At 44.1% G+C, this 19,269-nt stretch overlaps 1 protein-coding gene across 1 annotated transcript in view; it reads left to right on the forward strand.

Moving 5' to 3' along the window:
* Window positions 1-19,269, forward strand: part of Pcsk2 (proprotein convertase subtilisin/kexin type 2) — a 230,765-nt gene that overhangs the window by 119,462 nt on the left and 92,034 nt on the right. The window contains exons 3-4 of the mRNA XM_075962339.1: window positions 14,010-14,123; window positions 16,660-16,768. Of these exons, the coding sequence (XP_075818454.1) occupies window positions 14,010-14,123; window positions 16,660-16,768 (223 nt within the window). The remainder of the gene's footprint in view (window positions 1-14,009; window positions 14,124-16,659; window positions 16,769-19,269) is intronic.

Raw genomic sequence — 19,269 nt, forward strand, 5'->3', positions numbered from 1 at the left:
CTCCTGACATTTCGGTCTCCTCGTCTGGCCCTCTGAAACAGTTTGGACTGCAGGCCCTTGAAAATGGAGAAAAGGGAAGATCGTGAGGTTAGGAATGCAGGAAATCCAGTGCAGGAGTAAAAGGCAAAAAAAAAAAAAAAAAGACACACCTACCTGTGTGTAGAAAAACACAGCCCAGAAAGAACACAGCCTCAGAAAGACTCCTCAGTACTAGACCTCCAGCCTCCAGAACTCCAAGGGCATAAGGTAGTATTTTAAGCGATGAGATTTGGGGCAGTCTGCTACTGCAGCCATGGGCAGCTAAGACACCACAGAACGAACATCTGTTTTCTCTGGCCTTCCCAAAAGGACAGACCGAAGCGAATGCATGGTTCCAAGCCTTCCATGAGCGAGCGCTATGGCAGAGCCCATTCCTTATACTCTCCATTTGTTCTGCATCGTCCTGCTGGCGCTCATCAACGCCCTGCCACTGGGTGCTCCCTGCATGCGCAGGAGTGTGTTAAGAATCAATAGCTCTGACCTTTATGCTTCGTTGATGCTCTGTCATCTTGGGCTGCGCGGCTTGATATGAATTACTCCTTAGCTGCTGGTGCAAACTATGCACTCCCCTCAGCAGCCCACAGTCTCAGACATCTGCCGACTGCAACTTTCAGCACACGCCTCTGTTGCATTGGCAGCCAATCAAATCACAACAGAAGGGAAGAACTGATGAATCTTTGCTGCTGAAGACGCTGGCCTTCGAAGGCCACCACCAGCACATGCCCTGTGGAAGAAAGAGCAGAGGGAGGGCCTCTACTCTTCCCTTGACATCTTTGGCCCATCTCTTAGTAGGAAAAACTGACATTCAGTGTCTTGTTTAAGAAAAGGGGACTCCATTTCAGGGTTAGAGAGAAACCTGCTACCTGAGAAACTCCTAAGAATCCACCAGGATGACCCAAGCTAAGACCCCTAACAATAGTGGAGAGGGTGCCTGAACTGGCCTTCTCCAGCAATCAGATTGGTGACTGCCCTAATTGTCAACAGAGTCTTTATCTAGTAACTGATGGAAGCAGATGCAAAAGTCCACAGCTAAGGAGTGGACCAAGCTCTGGGAGTTGATGGAGGAGGGGATGTACAAAGAAAGGGAAAAACTGCTGACTGAGCTAACAGGCGTTCACAGACACTGGACCAACAGCTAGGGAGTCTGCATGGGACCAGCCTAGGCCCTCTGCATGTGGGTGACGGGTGTGTACCTGGGTCTGTTTGTGGGGCCTTTCATAGTGGAATAAGGATCTATCCCTGGCACATGAGCTGGCATTTTGGAACCTATTCCCCATGCAGGCATTCTTTGCCAAGCCTTGATGCAAGAGGAAGAGCTTGGTCCTGCCTCAACATGACATGACATGCTCTGTTGACTCCCATGGGAAGCCTACCCCTTTCTGAACAGAGGAGGTATGGATGTGGGAGGGAAGTGGGAGGTAGGGGGAGAAAATGGGAAGAGAGAAAGGAGGGAAAACTGTGGTTGGTACATAAAATAAATGAAAAAATTTAATAAATAAAAAAGGAGCCATGCTAAAAAAAAGAAAAGAAAAAGAAAGAAAGAACGAAAGGAAGGAAGGAAGGAAAGAAGGAAGGAAGAAAAGGAGGCTAAATTTCCAATAATTCATTTTTTTATAGCAGTCAGCTGTTTTTGTCCATTCTTAGGATGAAACAAAACCACAACCTCTGTAACAGCATGTGAAGGCTGGGTCTTTCCCATAGTAAACCCATTACCACACGTAAAGACTGTGTCTAGAGAAGCCAAACACTCAGTGAACGCTTTCTCCAGCGCCCTTGCCTCCCATCCTTAGTTCTTCTTCTTGTGAGGGGCCCAATCCAAGCCTGATCCTTTGTTGTTGATGACAGTACCACTTCTTGCTCGCTCACAGAAACTGCCCCAGGCTCTTGAAATTGTCTTTTCCACCAACTCCCCTCCTCTCCCTGTGCCAGTCTCTCCCATTGCCGCTGAGAAAGCTAATTAATAAGTTCTGCACGAGCGTGGGTAAGTGAGAACACCTGGATGTAGCCTCCTTCCCAGAGGACTTGTTTTCCAAATCATTTAAATGGAGTCGCAATCAGTCTGGATAATGAATGTTTAAAATTAATGTTTAACCCTTCGCGGCTGCAACCAGCCCAGGTGCATGTGCCTGGGGCAGGTGGTTTAGGTCACAAGAGGCTGCCTCCATACCCTTCAGGTCACGTCACATGCTCCGTTAGCCTCAACTCTTGCCCCTCATTGCTTCCTTTTTGTTTGTTCGGTTTTGTTTCTTTTTTTGAGACTCTGTGTAATAGCCCTGACTACCCTAGAAGTCACTTTTAGACCAGGCTGGTCTCAAACTCACCAGAGATCAGCCGGCCTCTACCTTCCACATGCTGGGATTAAAGGCCTGCGCCACCACTCCTGGCTCTTCGTTCCTTGTATAACTCTGTGGATATGTCGTTCAGCATAACTATCTCAGGAACACATATAGACTGTTTCCCAGGTCCTAACAAGAGTGTTTCTTCCACCTGATCCTCACCAATAAGTTTGGGAGGTCAGGAATCACATCACCTCTGTGCTGGACATCAGCCAAGAAATTTCTATAAAGAGCCAGAGAGCAAATACTGCAGGCTCTAGGGCCATACCATCTCCTTCGAACATACCTAACTGTTATACAGCACGGAAGCAGTCAGAGAAGATAGTAAACAAGAGGTCTAGCTGGCTTCCAACAAACTTTATTTACAGAAATAAGTTCAAATCTCTGCTCTAGTTGGAAAGATGGCACAAAGAATTTGAGGAATCTACCTCAGAATTTGTACAAATAGGGAGCCACTACACCAGGACCTGAGCCCACAATTTTCCGATTCTGTATCTAGTGCTCAATGACAGCCTATAACACTGTGGCACTCTGGAGAATCAGGACTTTGGATGAAAATACCACTATCTTCACCCAGCCATGCCTTATCACTGCAGGCATGGCATCAACTGGACCGCCAAGAATAAGGAGCTTGGCGACCCAGACGCCTCCCACCTATTATCTCCCATCTCCTGGCTCAGCAACGGAACTGGAAACTACATTATGGGGCCGTGCAATGCAGTGTTAGATGCTATGCTCCTGTGCCATGCTGGAGCCCTGCGCTCTCCACGGACAGCCTTGAGCACCTCCTCACATACCCTGCTGGCCTCACTTCTTCATTCCCTGCCCCTAACACCGGTGCCTCCCTTCCACACATGAGGAAGAGGAGCACTCGGCAGACTGTTGGATATGAGGAGGCAAGCTGGTCAGAGCTAGGGTGGAGGGTGGCAGAGCCTTTTTCTCCATCCTCTTTCTCCATCCTTAGCCCAGACTTTTCCTTGCAATTATTTTCCCAGGATCCTTCTCTTGTTGCCCTAGGGTCCTTCTGCTCACCTGTGATAGAAAACAGAATGGTCTGTTCTGCTCAGGCAGGCTCTTGGGAGTGATCCATTGTATGCATGGCCAAAACTTGTGTCACGGTGGCTTAGCCTTCTTTTAGCCTCTTTTCTGCACTCAGCTCTTGGGAGAGTCCCGTAGAGAGATCAATATGATTTTGGCGAAGGACAACGTGGAGGGGCTTCTAGCGTCCAAGTCCTACCCCACGACATATGCCAATCTAGCCAGCCCTTGCTTAACATTCTACCATCTCCTAATATTTTCACTTCCACAAATCCAGCTCCTACCATTCACCTACAACCCTGGTAACGGGAACAAGAGGATGTTCAAGCTCATGCTATGCATAATCCACATGTGCCTGCAGACATCGGAGCTGGAGTTTTATCCTCAGTGGCGTTCTCATTGCTTCTCTCTGCACTTGGCTCCACTGGAAACCCTTCTCGTCTCCTCCCTAATTGCATTGATTTATGTCATGGCATACCTTGTGCACAGAGCTCTGGATGATGGATAGCAGTTTGTTAATATCTTGTCACCGAGATGCAGCCGCTAGAACTGTGGTCAGAGGCCCAAAGCCATAGTTTGTTCCCTCAATCGATCGTCTTCGTTCTTGCAGGACGGGCAAACCTCTCTAAATGAGGCTAACCAATGTTGTGCACTCAGCCGTAATTGTGGCTTGCCTCCGTGTTCTTTCAAAAGTTAAGCCGTGTGATTTGCACATAATTGGGCTCTCCAAAAGTCGCACCTGCCTGCTCAAGGAAGAAATTAACAGTCTTGGCCACCTGCTCCCTCCCTTCCTGAATCTGACCTCTCTCAGCTACGTCTTCCCTTCCTGACCCCCTCTACTCCATATCTCTTTGGATTTTGACACCCCAGCAGATAAACTAGAACACCTGCAACTACATAGCCAGGTATTGCATTTGTGGGCTGCGGTCATCCTAATCCACAGCCAGGGAAGTTTAAGCCACAGACATGGATAGAAACAAAAGTCAAAGATTGGGGTGTTGGCAAAGCTGTTTGGGGAAGCCATGTGGCTGTTTTGGGAGATCTGATCTTTTTTCTTGGCTTCTAGTCAGCTTTCTCAGGGTAGCCTCTTAACGGTCTCTCTGTCTGGACCGGTCTCCCTAATTTCTCTTACGTGAACACACCAGTACTGTCTGAGTAGACTACAGTCTAATGGCTACATTTGACCTCCTCCCATCAAAGGCAAAACCCCAGACATAATCTCATTCTGAGGAACTGGTCATGACTTCAACATTTGGGTTTAGAGATGGACGCCAGTCTATAACAAGTGGTAACTGTGGCTAGTTAAATGTCGATATGATATCTCAAAGACATAAAGCTATGGTATCCTGCCTAGAGATAAATGGTCCCTGGCCCCACTTCTTTCAGTGTCCCCCAGCTGCTTAAAGCTAGAAATTAAAGCCCCCGCCACACCTCTGGCATCTCCACCACTGCTGTGGAACAATCCAGAAATGGCTTGCCTTTTCTCTTCCCCAAAAGGATATTAATGACGGGCATATCTTCTGACTCCATCTATAATCCTACATCTCCTAAAGGTGTGCATTCATGCCCCTGAGTTATCTGTTGCAGTGCTGGATGAGATATGTAGTGTTGTTATTTTTACTCTTTGCTCTTTTGGCTTTGGGGGGCCCCACCACTGAGATCCCAAATAAATACACATGGAGAATTATTATTTCTTATGAATACCCGGCCTTAGTTTGGTTTATTTCTACCCAACTTTTCCTAAATTATCCCATCCACCTCTTGCCTCTGGGCCTTTATCTTTCTCTATTTCTATATAGCTTTCATTGCTTCTTACTCCATGGCTGGCCATATGACTGGGTGGCTGACCCCTGGAGTCCTCCTCTCTGTCTTGTTCCTTCCTTCTCATTTTCTCTCCTCCTAATTATTCTCTCTGCCTGCCAGCCCCACTATCCTTTCTCCTACCTTGCTGTTGGCCATTCAGCTCTTTACTAGACCCATCAGGTTGTTTTAGACAGGCAAAATAACAGCTTCACAGAGTTAAACAAAAGCAACACAAAAGAATACAGCGTTGTCCCTTGCCTCCCACTACTGCACCCTGGGGGTGGAGGTAAGACGGCCCAGAGTCATGAGTCGGGTAAGTGGCAGAGCAGACTTGCTTATTGCAGGAGTTATGCAGACCTTTAAACTCCTTTCCAGGACCCAGAAACCAGTATCGTTTGGAACACTGTGTTGTCTCTCCTTCATTGGCCCCGGCCATCTGATGTCATGGTGTCATCAGTCTCCAGACTCCATGGCAGGCTCCCGATTGGCTCAAAGGGAAATTGCCAATGTGCATGCTCTTATTAGCTAGCCCAAGGGGATTTCCATTTGGGCTGCATAACTGATTGAAACTACTCAACTGGTTTCCTCTCACACAAATATTTTCTATTGGGAGCTCAGTGGGAGTCAGAGTGCTAGTGCTCCAGCCTTATTGTCCCTGCCTCAGGGGGTACCCAGCAACTGGACTGTGCCTGTCTTAGACTGACTTGCTGAGTAAGAGCTTACCCATCATTGACTACCAGCTCTCAAAGGGTGTCCTCCCTGGAAAGCATCCCTGGGTGAAAAGAGGGCCATCTTAGGTGGAGGTCTTTTGGATCTCCATGAGTCTTGCTTGTATGACCTCTTAAGGGGGACCATGGGAAGGATGTCCAAGTCATTGCCTTGTTGGTCGCTCGTTGGTGCCTGAGGTGATGGCAGAGAAACTTGAGAAGAATGACTAGCAACAGGAGTATGCCTCCTGTTGTGGCATATGTGACAATCCAGAGGGGTCAAGGGTCAGCATAAGACTGTCCCAGATTTTAGTGATAAAATTGGTCTTCAAAGACATAGCAAGTACCTGCATCATATTGAGATGGGAGATTTATTCCTGCAGGGGGACTAAGTAATTAAGGAATTTGTCCAACCAGCTTCTTGATGTTAAGAAGAAAGGAGGGTGGACACATATAGGCGAGGGGTTCCAGGTACACGGGGCAGGTGAGGGCGGGAAGAGTTCTCACCCTAGGTATTGAGGTCGTGGGTGGGGGCCCTTGAGGGGCCAGAGTTGGATGGTTTGGCAGGGAGAGTAGAGACCAGCAGCTTGGCTGGTGCCACACAATATGTCTGGTCAATCTCTTCCAGATGCTAGACAGGTTAACATTGGACTGTTCTTGACAATGTTTATTGTGAGCAGCAATGACCTCCTCAGGATATGAGGACTTGAGACTCACAATGATGGCCAACAAGATGGGACCAATGGACACCGAAGGTGAACACTAAGAGAGAGGTGGCAGCAAGTGACTATCGGCATGCAGGAACAAAGTGAAAATGCCAGGATGGTTCGGCGTAACAGCATCAGAAGGTCAAAAACTGGGGCCCAGAAAATGGTCAAGCGAACAAAAACAAGACCATGAATCACACAGGCTCCAAACCCATGCCAGCACGGGTCCGGGAGCCCCAACTTCAAGTGCCAGTTGTTGGTTGCTTTCCATGATCTTCTGTGGGGTTGGAGGTAATGGCACAGAGTCAACAGCATAGACTCCAGGAGTCAGGAAAGTGCCAGAGCAGACTCTTGTTGCAGGTGTTAGGCAAACATTTATACCCCTCCCAGGACCCAGGGGGCAGTGTCATCTGGAACGGCTGTGTTGTGTCTCTCCTTAGCCCAAGGGGATTTCCACTTGGGGTGTGTAACCAATTGAAATCATCGACTGGCTTCCTCCATCTTTGCATCATTAAACAAATGTTCCACAGCATAAAAAAATGTAACATATCTTAAAATAATATTCCACAACAACGCGGCATTGTCCTTTTAGTTTGGAAGAAACAGGACACCACCCAAACTAAAGACTAGGAAACTGATGCTGCAAATCAAGAGGGTTTTCACAAATAAGACTTATGTGTTCTTTGGGGATTTTTGCACTGTTCTCATCCCTACCTCTCCCCTCCCCTTCTACCCTCTCCCATGATCCCCATGCTCCAAATTTACTCAGGAGATCTTGTCTTTTTCTACTTCCCATGTAGATTAGATCTATGTTTGTCTCTCTTAAGGTCCTCATTATTGTCTAGGTTCTCTGGGATTGTGATTTGTAGGCTGGTTTTCTTTGCTTTATGTCTAAAAGCCACGTATGAGTAAGTACATATGATATTTGTCTTCCTGGGTTCGGGTTACCTTACTCAATATGATGCTTTCTAGGTCCATCCATTTGCCTGCAAATTTCAAGATGTCATTATTTTTTTCTGCTTTATAGCACTCAATTGTGTAAATGTACCACATTTTTCTTATCCATTCTTCAGTCAAGGGGCATTTATGTTGTTTCCAGGCTCTCGTTATGACAAACAATGATGCTATGAACATAGTTGAGCACATGGTACAATTGAGCATCCTTTGGGTATATACCCAAAAGTAGTATTGCTGGGTCTTGAGAAAGGTTATTTCCTAATTTTCAGAGAAATCGCTATACTGATATCCAAAGGGGCTGTACCAGCTTGCATTCCTACCAGCAATGCAGGAGTATTCTCTTTACCCCACATCCTTTCCAGCATAAGTTGTCATCAGTGTTTTTGGTCTTGACCATTCTGACAGGTGTAAGATGGAATCTCAGAGTTGTTTTGATTTGCATTTCTCAGATGGCTAAAGATGTTGAACACATCCTTAAGTGTCTTTCAGCCATTTTAGATACCTCTGTTGAGAGTTCTCTGTTTAGATGTGTACACCATTTTTTATTAGATTATTTGTTCTTTTGATGACCAATTGCTTGAGTTCTTTATATATTCTGGATATCAGCCCTCTGTCTGATGTGGAGTTGGTGAGGATCTTTCCCCATTCTGTGGGCTGCCAGAAAACAACATAATTCTTTATGGTACATAAAATGACAATGTAACACAGTCAATGTCATGGCCAACAAATCAAAATCCAAGTTAAAGCAAAAGTCATTTATTCAGAAATGTTTTACAGGACTACAAGAGACACAGGGTCCCTTAGCTACTGGATAATATTCTGAGGGGAGGAGAAAATGGTAGGGTTTTGTTATTGTTATTTATTGTTTTCAGGTGTTTATTTTTAATCTGGGGCATGAGTGTGTGTGTGTCCACACACCTATGGGTGCCCACAGAGGAGAGTGCTGGATTCCCTGAAGCTGAAGTTGCAGATGGTTGTGAGTTGCTCACTTAGGTGCTAAGAATGAACGTGGGTCCTCTGGAAGGACAGCAAGTACTCCTAACCACAGAGCCACCTCTCTAACCAAGTGGTAGAGTTTTAAAAAGCAAAATCCACAAACGTGCAAGTAATTTCGTACTCATTATGACTGATGGAAGCAAATGGTTCGACTTGGAGCCCAGATGTCTGATGGTGGTTGCTTTTTAGCTGCAAATCCTGAAAGAATCAGTGATGGCCCAGGATATTGGGGTCCCTGTGGTCTGAGCTGAGATGTGCATCTGCTCTTCAGTGACTTTCCTGACTTTTTCTGGTGGCTCAGAACCAATGTGCCGGTCACCGTCTTCTGCTCTAAGTTCATAGCGTGATCGACAAACCCCAGTACTTAAAATAACCTGGACGGGTGCCTTGTAGCTTCTTTTCTTGCATCCACTTCAAGCCAAAACCTTTCTTACCCTGTCAGAGGCAGGTGTCCCTTTTCCTACCCTTTCTCCTGGCTCCTCCCACCCCAGCACATTCCATGCTAATTAACAGCTGTTTAATTATCAGCCCAGCAGGGAAGTGATCACAGCCCAGTCCTTAGCCAGTTATTTCCCCACTTAAGCTGTCCCAGATTTCTGGAAGGCTGACTGTGCTAAATGCCCCGTGGAAAAGCTGTGTGGCTTAGTGGAAAGTTCATGACATTTGGACTCATCAGTCGGTCAATCTGAGTGACTCTGCTATCCTGGCACATTGTTGGGCAAGGGCTTCTGGACCTCCATTTGCTCAGCTGTGACCATGCTCCCCAGTCTTGTTGGAAAGGTAAAGGATAGGGGACATACCTTGTCAACTCTAAAAGAGTAAGTAAAGGCATTTGGTTACTTTCTGTTCTGTCATGGGACTGTCCTTACATGGCACACTCTGGTCACACGAGAAACATCTGCTGACTGAGAAATTCTCAGTTGAGAAGCAGAAGGAGAGGGGGTGGGCGGAGGTGTTTGTGTTCCCTGTGTGCACATGCGACAAAGTAAGGTGTAAAGCCTGAGTCAGAACTGCGGGGTGGCCATCAGTTCCCTCTCCTTTTAAGAAGTAGCTGCAAGAATTTCTGCTTTCCCATGCTTTTGCTTGGACACCTGTGCATAGGGTCAACGGCCCACTTTGGGGAGGCTGTCTCAACCTATGCGTCTAAGTTAATTGTATGTTAGTAGAGGGGGAAGCTATGATTAAGTCATACAAATGTCACTGGGATTGCTTCCAAATGGTGATGAAGGGCATTCCGCGAAATGTGCTGAAATTCAAAGGCTAGAGAAGGCACAGTGAGACAGGCGCTCCTTTGGTTATTGTGAAGCATATTGTTTACGTACTAGGAAAATATTACCCTGATATTAAGGGATTTCTCACACATAGAATTGAAGCATTGAAACCTTCCCCAGAGCTCTTTAAAGATGGCTTGCATCTCTCCTGTCATGTTTATTTCAGTTACAATAGAAAATAACCTAAACGGCCAATAAGAGGGAAATAGTTGGCACATGGCTCTACAAAGCTTTAGAAATTAAAATACTATAGTTACATAGTAGCATATTAAAAGCTTTATAGTAAGACACTCAGAGAAGAAAGAATGCATGGTTTTATCTACAGTATGATTACTAATTATGTAAAAATAATTATGAATTCAAACTGAACAAGAACCAAGAAAATAAAATCAATAGACTTGCATGGGGTGGGGGAGGGAAACATTTCTGGAATTATGTACAACATATATTTGCTAAGACAGCCTGTGGAAGCGCACCTAGGATGTTTGTGGAAGACAGGAAGATAAAGATGTAGGAAGCCTGCTTCAGGCTTAAAATTCCTGAGTTGCAAAGAAGGGTGCTGTCCAGGGACCACGGCACCCTAAGGCATCACTGGTTTCCATTAAAACCTCGTTTGTGGAATTAAAATTAATTTGATGGAAATGGATTAAGCAGTCTTTTCATTAGTGTGCTCCTGGTCTAATCGAGTTTGGAGTGACTGGTGAAGTCATTCCTGTGCTGAGCCTCTTCCCCTCCAGTCCTCTGTGGGCCTTTTGTTCCCAGCTAGCAACATGGAGATGGGAGTCTTCCAACTCCCTCCTCGCAGTTGGCGGTTGCACTTGCTTCCCTAAGATCCTGGGAAGGAAAGTGACGATTTCACAGAAGTTATTCAAGGCAATGAGTCCAACACAAGAATCCTTCAATAGAAGTCAATAAAGGTGTCCCTGTGGTGAGCACTGGGGATAAAGGCCTCCCTGTGAGACCAAACTGGGGGAGACGAGTTACTGAGGTCAGACTTCTTCCTTCCTAAGCTGAAGGGATTCTCAGCTTAAATTCGTTTCATAGTAACAGGTCTGGAGAAGAGGCGCATAGAGCTTGCCCTCCAGACTGAGAACCACACATTTAGGTAGTAGGAAAGGGTAAAGAATGGAGATAACTGTGCATCTCAAGATGATCGTGGCCACAGGGAAGCTGTTTTCATGTGTATTTCCCCAGGTTTGGGAGGTTAGGGCTTTCTTATATCTTCCAGGACACAATTCAACCCATAACAATTGTAATCAACATAATTTTTATTATTATTATTAATTTTATTTTTATAGATTCTTGCAGGATTTGCAGATAGACAGCAACCACCAGCAGACATTTGGGCTCCAAATCGGACCATTTGCTTCCATCAGTCATAATGAGTACAAAATTACTTGCATGCTTGTGGATTTTGCTTTTTAAAACTCTACCACTTGGTTGGAGAGGTGGCTCTGTGGTTAGGAGCACTTGCTGTTCTTCCAGAGGACCCGTGTTCAGTTCTAACCATCTTCTAAATATTCTTCGTATTAATTCCAGCACATACACATGCACATGTACACATATACGCACACATGCACACACACACACACACACACACACACACACTCATGGGGGCATATGACAATATAATGTCCTGAACTGTTGACTCTATGTGATATAACTAGCCAAAGACCGCAGCTATGGCATTCTGAAAGCTACAGACCTGTAGCAGTTAGGCCACCTTTCCCAAAGCTGCTCCATCCCAATATTGGGACACTGAGGCAGGCCCATTGTCCCAGAAAGTCACAGAGTTCCAACAATGCCCAGATTTGGATCCTCAACAGCTTTGTGGTGCTTCCTAAGTCTACAGGGCAGTAAAGGATGTGTTTGGTCAACTTTGTTCTCCTACCCTTTACTAGCTATGCAGTTTCTTGCATTTTTTTCTCTTAATAAAATCTATGCATGCCTCATCCTATTAGGGGAATCTATATTTTAGAAGGGATATGTGTGTAAGTATAGGAATGTACACATAAATATTCATATATATGCATTTGTCTATAGGCATGTGTGTATAATTGAGTTGTAATTTCTTTCTTGGTAGACATGAGCTATGTCAATACTTTTGTCGTTTAAAAAAAGCCAATCCACCCCACTTTGCTATTAGCTATACCACAGCTTCTGCCACCTTTTGGGAAAAGATCCAAGAACTCAGAGCAACATTGCACAAAGACTTCTTGCTTAAGTATGGAGTTCCTGGTCGAGTTTGAATTTTTCTGTCAAATGAAGCTAGCCTTCACAGGTAGGTGTAAAGAACACTGGAGTGAGAACTAAGTTCCCCTGTGGAAAAGGAAGGGTTGAATAAGATCTGAAGACTCTCCACTCTTCCCTTCCTGTATCACTCTAGACTGGACCTACTGGTCTCTTCTCACCAACACCAACAACAATTTCTGACTTTATAGAAGAAATAGATTCTGGACCCCTCCCATGGGAGAGCTGTCAGGAAGCTACCAGGGTCTCATAGTCAACGGGAGCTTGACGAGTCAGCTTTAGATAGCCTACGGTGCCTGTCTATAGAAGCTCTAACCAGGATCCTTTAGACGAGAGAGAGAGAGAGAGAGAGAGAGAGAGAGAGAGCAGTAAGTGAACTCTGAGGTAAATGGGCCCCAAGTATTCTTTGTCCTTGCCTTAACTTCCTAATAATCAAACTGCTAAGAGAGAAGCCACCAAAAGAGGCATCGTGAGACTGAGGAAGCCCTTGCTGTCATGAGAGTGGAAGCTGCCAGAACTTCACTCCTACTAACATGGAACTCCAGAGACAGAAATAAAGTGCCCCAAACACTCTAGAGAGAATTGGGAAGAAGTAAATAGAGTGTTGGGTCACAAAATCTAATAAAAATAATAATAAATATCTAGTACATACCCTTTTATGTGGGTCCTTCAACCCTGAGTTTATAGGTTGTCAGAGAGAGAAGCCACAGCAATTGGATGATAAAGTAGTGAATTCCTAAGTGAAAAGAAGGGAGTCTGGTCATGGACTGGAGCCTGATTGAACTAACAGCTCCAGAATTTCATTTCTATCCAAGAGCTTGGGATTCTGCCTGACTGCCCAGAACTGAACTCTGAGAATAAGGAAAACTATGCAGTGCTTCAGCCTCTTTCTCAGGGGCTCTCCCTTGCCTTCTGGAGCCTTGCAGTGGGCTTGCCTGTTCCTTGGTTAGCTGATTCTCAAGTGTGATGCTAGAGCACTCACGGCAAAGGCAAAGACTCCATGACAACTTTCAGCAACACAAGCTATGCAGAATTCACCCTGGACTGTCCCTCAATCCCCATCAGCTTCCTTCTCCTAACTTGAAAGTTCTATCGTCTTCTTGTATTTCACTTAATGATCCCTGGTGCCTTGTCTTCCTCAAGAATACTTTCTGCATCCAATTCTCGTTGTAAGGGAATTTCCTTTGAGCCATTATTAAACCCTGATAGAAGCAGGCACCTGCAGGGGAAAATGTATGTATTATCGTACTTTCAATGTGTCTTTTCCCTTACTTGCATGATAAAACTTTATGTCACAAGCTGAGCATGCCCAGAGGCATCCTGTCTTCGCATTTGATCTTTTAAACATGTGTTTTATTTAGGGCTATACACTAAGCATGTGTGTCTACTATCCTTCCTTCCTAAATTATGAACTTAAACTGAGCATGCTCAGGAATGACATCTTAACTGAGAATGTACTCAAGAATTGGTCCATCCCTGTGTGAAAATGCATAGGCCACTTAAATAAAATTTCAGTTTCCTTTGGTCCTGGTGGGGTGGCGGGGAGGTATTTCTTTGAAAACAACTCCCATGCTCTCTTTGCTTATGGCAGGTAACCAATCTCTCTCCACTCTTTATGTTGGCGCTATCTAATTTGGCTTTACACTCACAAACCTGTGAACTGACTCCATTCACGGATGCCATCACCAATGTATGGTTGTTCTATATAGCCACGGGTAAATGCTCTTAGACAATAAACATGTATAGAATGAGATCCTACATAGTCCAATCTTACTTTTGATGAAGAAAGCATGTGCTTGAACACAAATATTGTTTACAAATAAAATCTGAATTTGTGGCAACAAGTTCCAGGAGAAAGGGTATTAAGGTTAGTGCTTGGGTAATCTATTGATATTGTCATTCCAGGTGAAGATGGCCCTGCAACAAGAAGGATTTGACCGTAAAAAGAGAGGGTACAGGGACATCAATGAAATTGACATCAACATGAACGATCCTCTTTTTACAAAGCAATGGTACCTGGTAAGTTTCTCTACTGCTTACAATGGTCTTTGCTTTGAAGGATGAAATTGTTTGTTATTTGGCAGAATAATACACAGCATCCAAGTCAATGAATGCCTCTATGCCCTCTAAGATGTTTGATTTTTCTGTCTATTATGCATCTTAACCCCTAAGCTTCTACCAATAGCTGATCGTGATCACATTGGCCTGGGTTCTGAACAGCTATACCTGTATGAGAGGGAAGACATGCGATCTACCTGAAAGTCATATCGAATATTTAAGAGCAGTCATCCAGAGTGTCAACAGGCACACAGAAAGGCTGGAGGGACATATGGGAGTCATAGTCATAAGAGTAAGAATCCAGGGTTTTCATGAGTAAGAGAGCTGAGAGAGAATCAAAGGTGGCATTTCAACACAGCCCAAAACAGTAGCAGTGAATCAGGATTTACATCACCAGAACCTAGGCTGTCTTATGGCAAGAACTTTCTGTTTTATCTACAACCCATCATGACCCCTGTGGGTTGGCTCGGCTATGTTTAGAAGATCAATAGGGACACGAGGAATGGCTCAGGGATGAAGAGCATGTACTGTTCTTCCAGATGACCCAAATTCAGTTCCCAACACCTTTGTCAAGCAGCCCACAACTATCTGGAACTTCAGCTTCAGTGAATCCCACACCACTGGCCTCTTAGGCACCTGCAGTCACCTTCATAAACCCACATATATACACATAATTAAAAATAATAAAAATTAATCTTTGTTAAGGAGATCAATGACTCCGAACCAACCTAAGTTGCAGAGCACATTATAAATGACTGATTCATAAATGTGAGTGATGTCTCACTTTATGTAGGACTAAAAGATGATGAACAAGATAGAAAATTAAATGACAAAGACTATTACACACTAGAGATGCATCCCAGTTTCCCTCTGAGGCTTCAGTGTTTGGCTAGGCCTTATGGTTTTGGACATAGAATTCTGAAAGTTTGGGTAACTGAATGAGCTTATGTGTATTAATCAGGATATGGTAGGTTTGTTGCAATTACAAATAATCCCAAGTCACGGTAGCTTCTTAAACTCAACACCTGTTTTTTTTTGTGAACTTTACCTAAATGCTTCCACAGCACCTCAGCAACTGTATGTGGCTCTTGAAACTTCTGCCTTGGTGTGACAAAAAGCACATGTGCTCACATTGTTCTGGCCAGAACCAGTTACATAACCATTCTAAAAGAGAAAGGGGAAAAAGAAAGGAAAGAGGAGGTATAATCTTTAATGTGTGCTTGGAAGGAAAAGAATAGTAACTTCTGTAAAGCATATTAATGATACTAATTCCATTCCAACAATGTCTTAGTAATATCAGAACAGCCTCTGGTCATGGTGAGCCTCTGTGAGCACACTCTCCAACTTCACTATTTGAAGAAATAGTTGAAGATAAGTCATCATTGCGTCAATCTGTAAAGATCATATATTCATGGAAAGAGGCTAGTGAATGTATTAGTGTGAATCATTCCTTCATCTTCCTTCTTTTTAAAAATGAAGGAAGGGTTGGCACAATAGCTCAGTCAATAAAGCACTTGTCATGTAAACATGAGGATCAGAGTTCAATTCCAAGAAACCACATGAAAACCACTTGAAACAGTGCTTAGAAATGGTGGCATATATATGTAATTCCAGAACTGAGGCATCAGAGATAGGGACCCTTTGGGCTCATTGACTAGCCATTCCAGCCCACTTAACAAGCCCTCAACTGTCTCCTAAAACAAAATGGTCATTAAGAAACAATACCCAAAGATGATCATTAATCTGCACACACATGCACATAACACACAATTTGCTGTGCACACCCATGCATCTGCATAAACACACTCATGAATACATACAAAAAAATGAGAAAGACTTTTTTTTGTAGTAAAACATACACTAAAGAATAGCCACTTATCCTGACTTTAATTCAACAAGATTTGGTACAGTGGTGCTAAAAATTCCCAAGGTAGAATGTTTTCTGTGAAAAGAAATGTTTTTTTTTTCATTTAGTGAAGGAACTTTATTCAGTAAAAACCCAAGATATTATATGCTAAGCTCAAAATATGAGCTAAACCGAGCTTTGACAGTGAATGTTTCATTCCCTATTTGGAGGGTTTGCTGTAAGGGCCTCTCCAAGATCGTTACATAAAGTGATTTTAATTTTCTGTGTGGTGCCAGGAATTTAGGCTTTGTGCTAGGGCTTTGTGTACATTAGACAAAGACATCACCAAGCTACACGTCTATTCTTATACAAGTTTAAAGACAGAAATCTAGTTTTGAGATAAGGGCATTAGAACAGTTTCGATCTTTACATAAAACAGAAAAAAATCAGTCATAAAACAGAAAAAATCAGTTGTTTATGTGAAGCAAATAGAAGACAAAGCCTCTAAGGGGTGAAGTGGGTCATCTTAAAGCATGTTTCATGAAGGGTGGAACCTTATGCCGGCCAGGCAGAACACGTCTGGCAACCAAGTGCCAGCATATGTCATAGCACCAAACCAATGCAATTCTCTGCTTTGCATTCCCCTATCAGTTCAACACTGGGCAAGCTGATGGCACTCCTGGGCTAGACTTGAATGTGGCCGAAGCCTGGGAGCTGGGATACACCGGAAAAGGAGTGACCATTGGAATTATGGATGATGGTGAGTATCTCACAGCCCTTAAGTCATTTGCAAGAGAGTGCCTTCCGTGCCTCCAGACATGAAAGACTTGTGTTTGATAGAGGCTAGTGAGGAAATTAGCAGCTTTGATGCTGGACAACCAAACCACACTTTGACAAAACTTACCCCTTCATCCAGATCCATAATCATGATACTTGGTGATTCACTCAACAAGTACTGCTTGACCTGATAAATAAGAAACCAAAGAAACCAGTCTGTCCTTGACTTGCTTTCTTACTGACTCTATCCTGAAAAGTCTTCTAAACTCATATAGGTTTGTTTTCTGTTCCCCTAGATCCACACTGTACTGTGCTATGACCTCTGAATATGCATAGCCACTCTGAGTTAATAACTAAAACTAACAGCAATTTAAAATTCAGTTCTTCAAAACAGCTCCATTTCACCTTTTAGTGTTTCGTTTTCCATACCATAGGGAATTAAACCCAGGACTTTGCACCCATACGAGGTAGCTTCTCTACCACCCAACGACATACTCGGCTTCCTTGTTTTAGGGATCCATGTGGGCTATTTCAATGGCTGAACTAAAAAATCCACTTCGATAATCACAGAATGTTCTATCTGAGAGTGTGGCTTTGGGTTCCTGACAAGATTGAAGTTTAGAAAATTTGGCTTTAATGCTATTTTCAAAACGAGCCCCTGTCAGGCAGTCTTTGATAATGGTTATATCATTGACAGCTCCATATGTTACCCTGCTATGCAGGCTAGAGATTTCAGAGTCTTGTGAATTAGCGTTTTTCTAACTGTGCAGAGCCTTGCCTCTGGAGAGGTCCGGCGGCACCGCTGCCCTGCCGTCATTTTGCTGGAATGTTCCGCCCCCCTCGGACAGCTCCCTGGGTCTTCCACTAAAAGTACCACTGTGGCTTACATTATCTGCTTAATTACCTACAAAGCCTATGTAGCACTGAAACAATAGAGCCTCTCCTTTCCCAACATCCTACATCCTCAAAGAACACTGTTGATGAAAAGCAAGCCTTTGAAGCAGAATTGATGGGGAAAACAAGGGAGACCAGGCTGTTTAAATCTGCTCTGTCTTTGTGGGAACTCATTAAAGGACAATGTGAAACAATGCTCCCTAGGCCTCTGATGTGTGAGATGTTTTGAAGTGGATGTAAAAGCCTTCTCTGGTGCTGAGAGCTTTCCCTAGAAGAAAGGAACTGTGTGGAGAGATAGCAGAGCTTATGAAGATATTTTTTTTTCCTTCTGAACTCTTTGGCTTAGCCTCCTTTCCAAAGCAGCTGGGGCCAGGTCACCCAGAAAAAGAGGCATCTAAATTTGGAAGAAATCACCTGGTGTAATCTGAGACTACTTTTTTGGTTCCCGGCCACCCAGACCGAATAATCACACAGAAACTATATTCATTACAACACTGTTTGGCCTATTAGCTCAGGATTCTTATTAACTAACTCTTACCTCTTAAATTAACCCATTTCTTTAGTTTTATATTTTACTACAAGGCTCGTGGTCTGTTACCTCTTGCTTCTTGAGCGGCTACATGGCATCTACCTGACTCTGCCTTCTTTCTCCCTGCATTCAGTTCAGTTTTCCTGCCTCCTATATTCTGCCCTGCCATAAGCCAAAGCAGCTTCTTTCTTAACCAACAGTAATAAAACATATTCACAGCATACAGAGGGGAACCTAGGATATACTGTGAGAGCCAATGTAACAGCCCATTGGGTGTCCTATCCTGTAAACAGAGGCCACCTTGAATGTGGCACAACAGCGACAACAGACACACTGCCATGATCAACTTTCCAACAGCACTATAGATGCCAGCTTCAGTGTCTGTCCATAGCCTCCTTGAATGACACCCAAGCCATCCCTTCCAAAGATGGCAAATGAGAAGGTGCCTCACTCTGCCCCAGACTGAAAGGCAAAAACCCTTTAGAAAGTCCCAGAAGGATTTCCTGTTTGATCTTAATTCTGTAGATTAGTAGTCTTTGTAATTCCCTGTAATTTGAACTCACTATCTCTCAATTAAAATTCTTGATTTTTCTATTGTTTTAATCACGTCTGCTACAGAACAAAACACCTAGATAACTTTTTAAGCTACTGTGTCTTATAGTTCTGTGAGAGGGTAGGCTCTGCTGGGTTGTTTTGTTGCTTTCTCTAAATAAATAAAAGAATATTTGTTCCATCAGGGAAGGTGGCTCAGTCAGTAAAGCATGAGGACCTGAGCCCCAATCCCTTGCATCTGTATAAAAGCTGAGGGAGGCAGTGCCTCTGTTCCCCCAGCCCTAGGGATCAAGGTCAGGCAACAGAGACTGGCAGACCCCTGGAACTCACTGCTAAGTCAACCTGAGTCAGCTTGAGAGTTCAATGAGAGACGCTGCCTCAAAGAATAAGGCAGCGAAGCTGGGGAAGACATCTGACATCTACCTCTGGCTTCTACATGCATAAGAACAAATGCACACACACATGAAGCATGCACACACACAAAGAACATGTGTTCAGTATATTCTACC

Source organism: Microtus pennsylvanicus, chromosome 2 (assembly GCF_037038515.1).
Source record: "Microtus pennsylvanicus isolate mMicPen1 chromosome 2, mMicPen1.hap1, whole genome shotgun sequence".
In the NCBI taxonomy this organism is placed as follows: Eukaryota; Metazoa; Chordata; class Mammalia; order Rodentia; family Cricetidae; genus Microtus; species Microtus pennsylvanicus.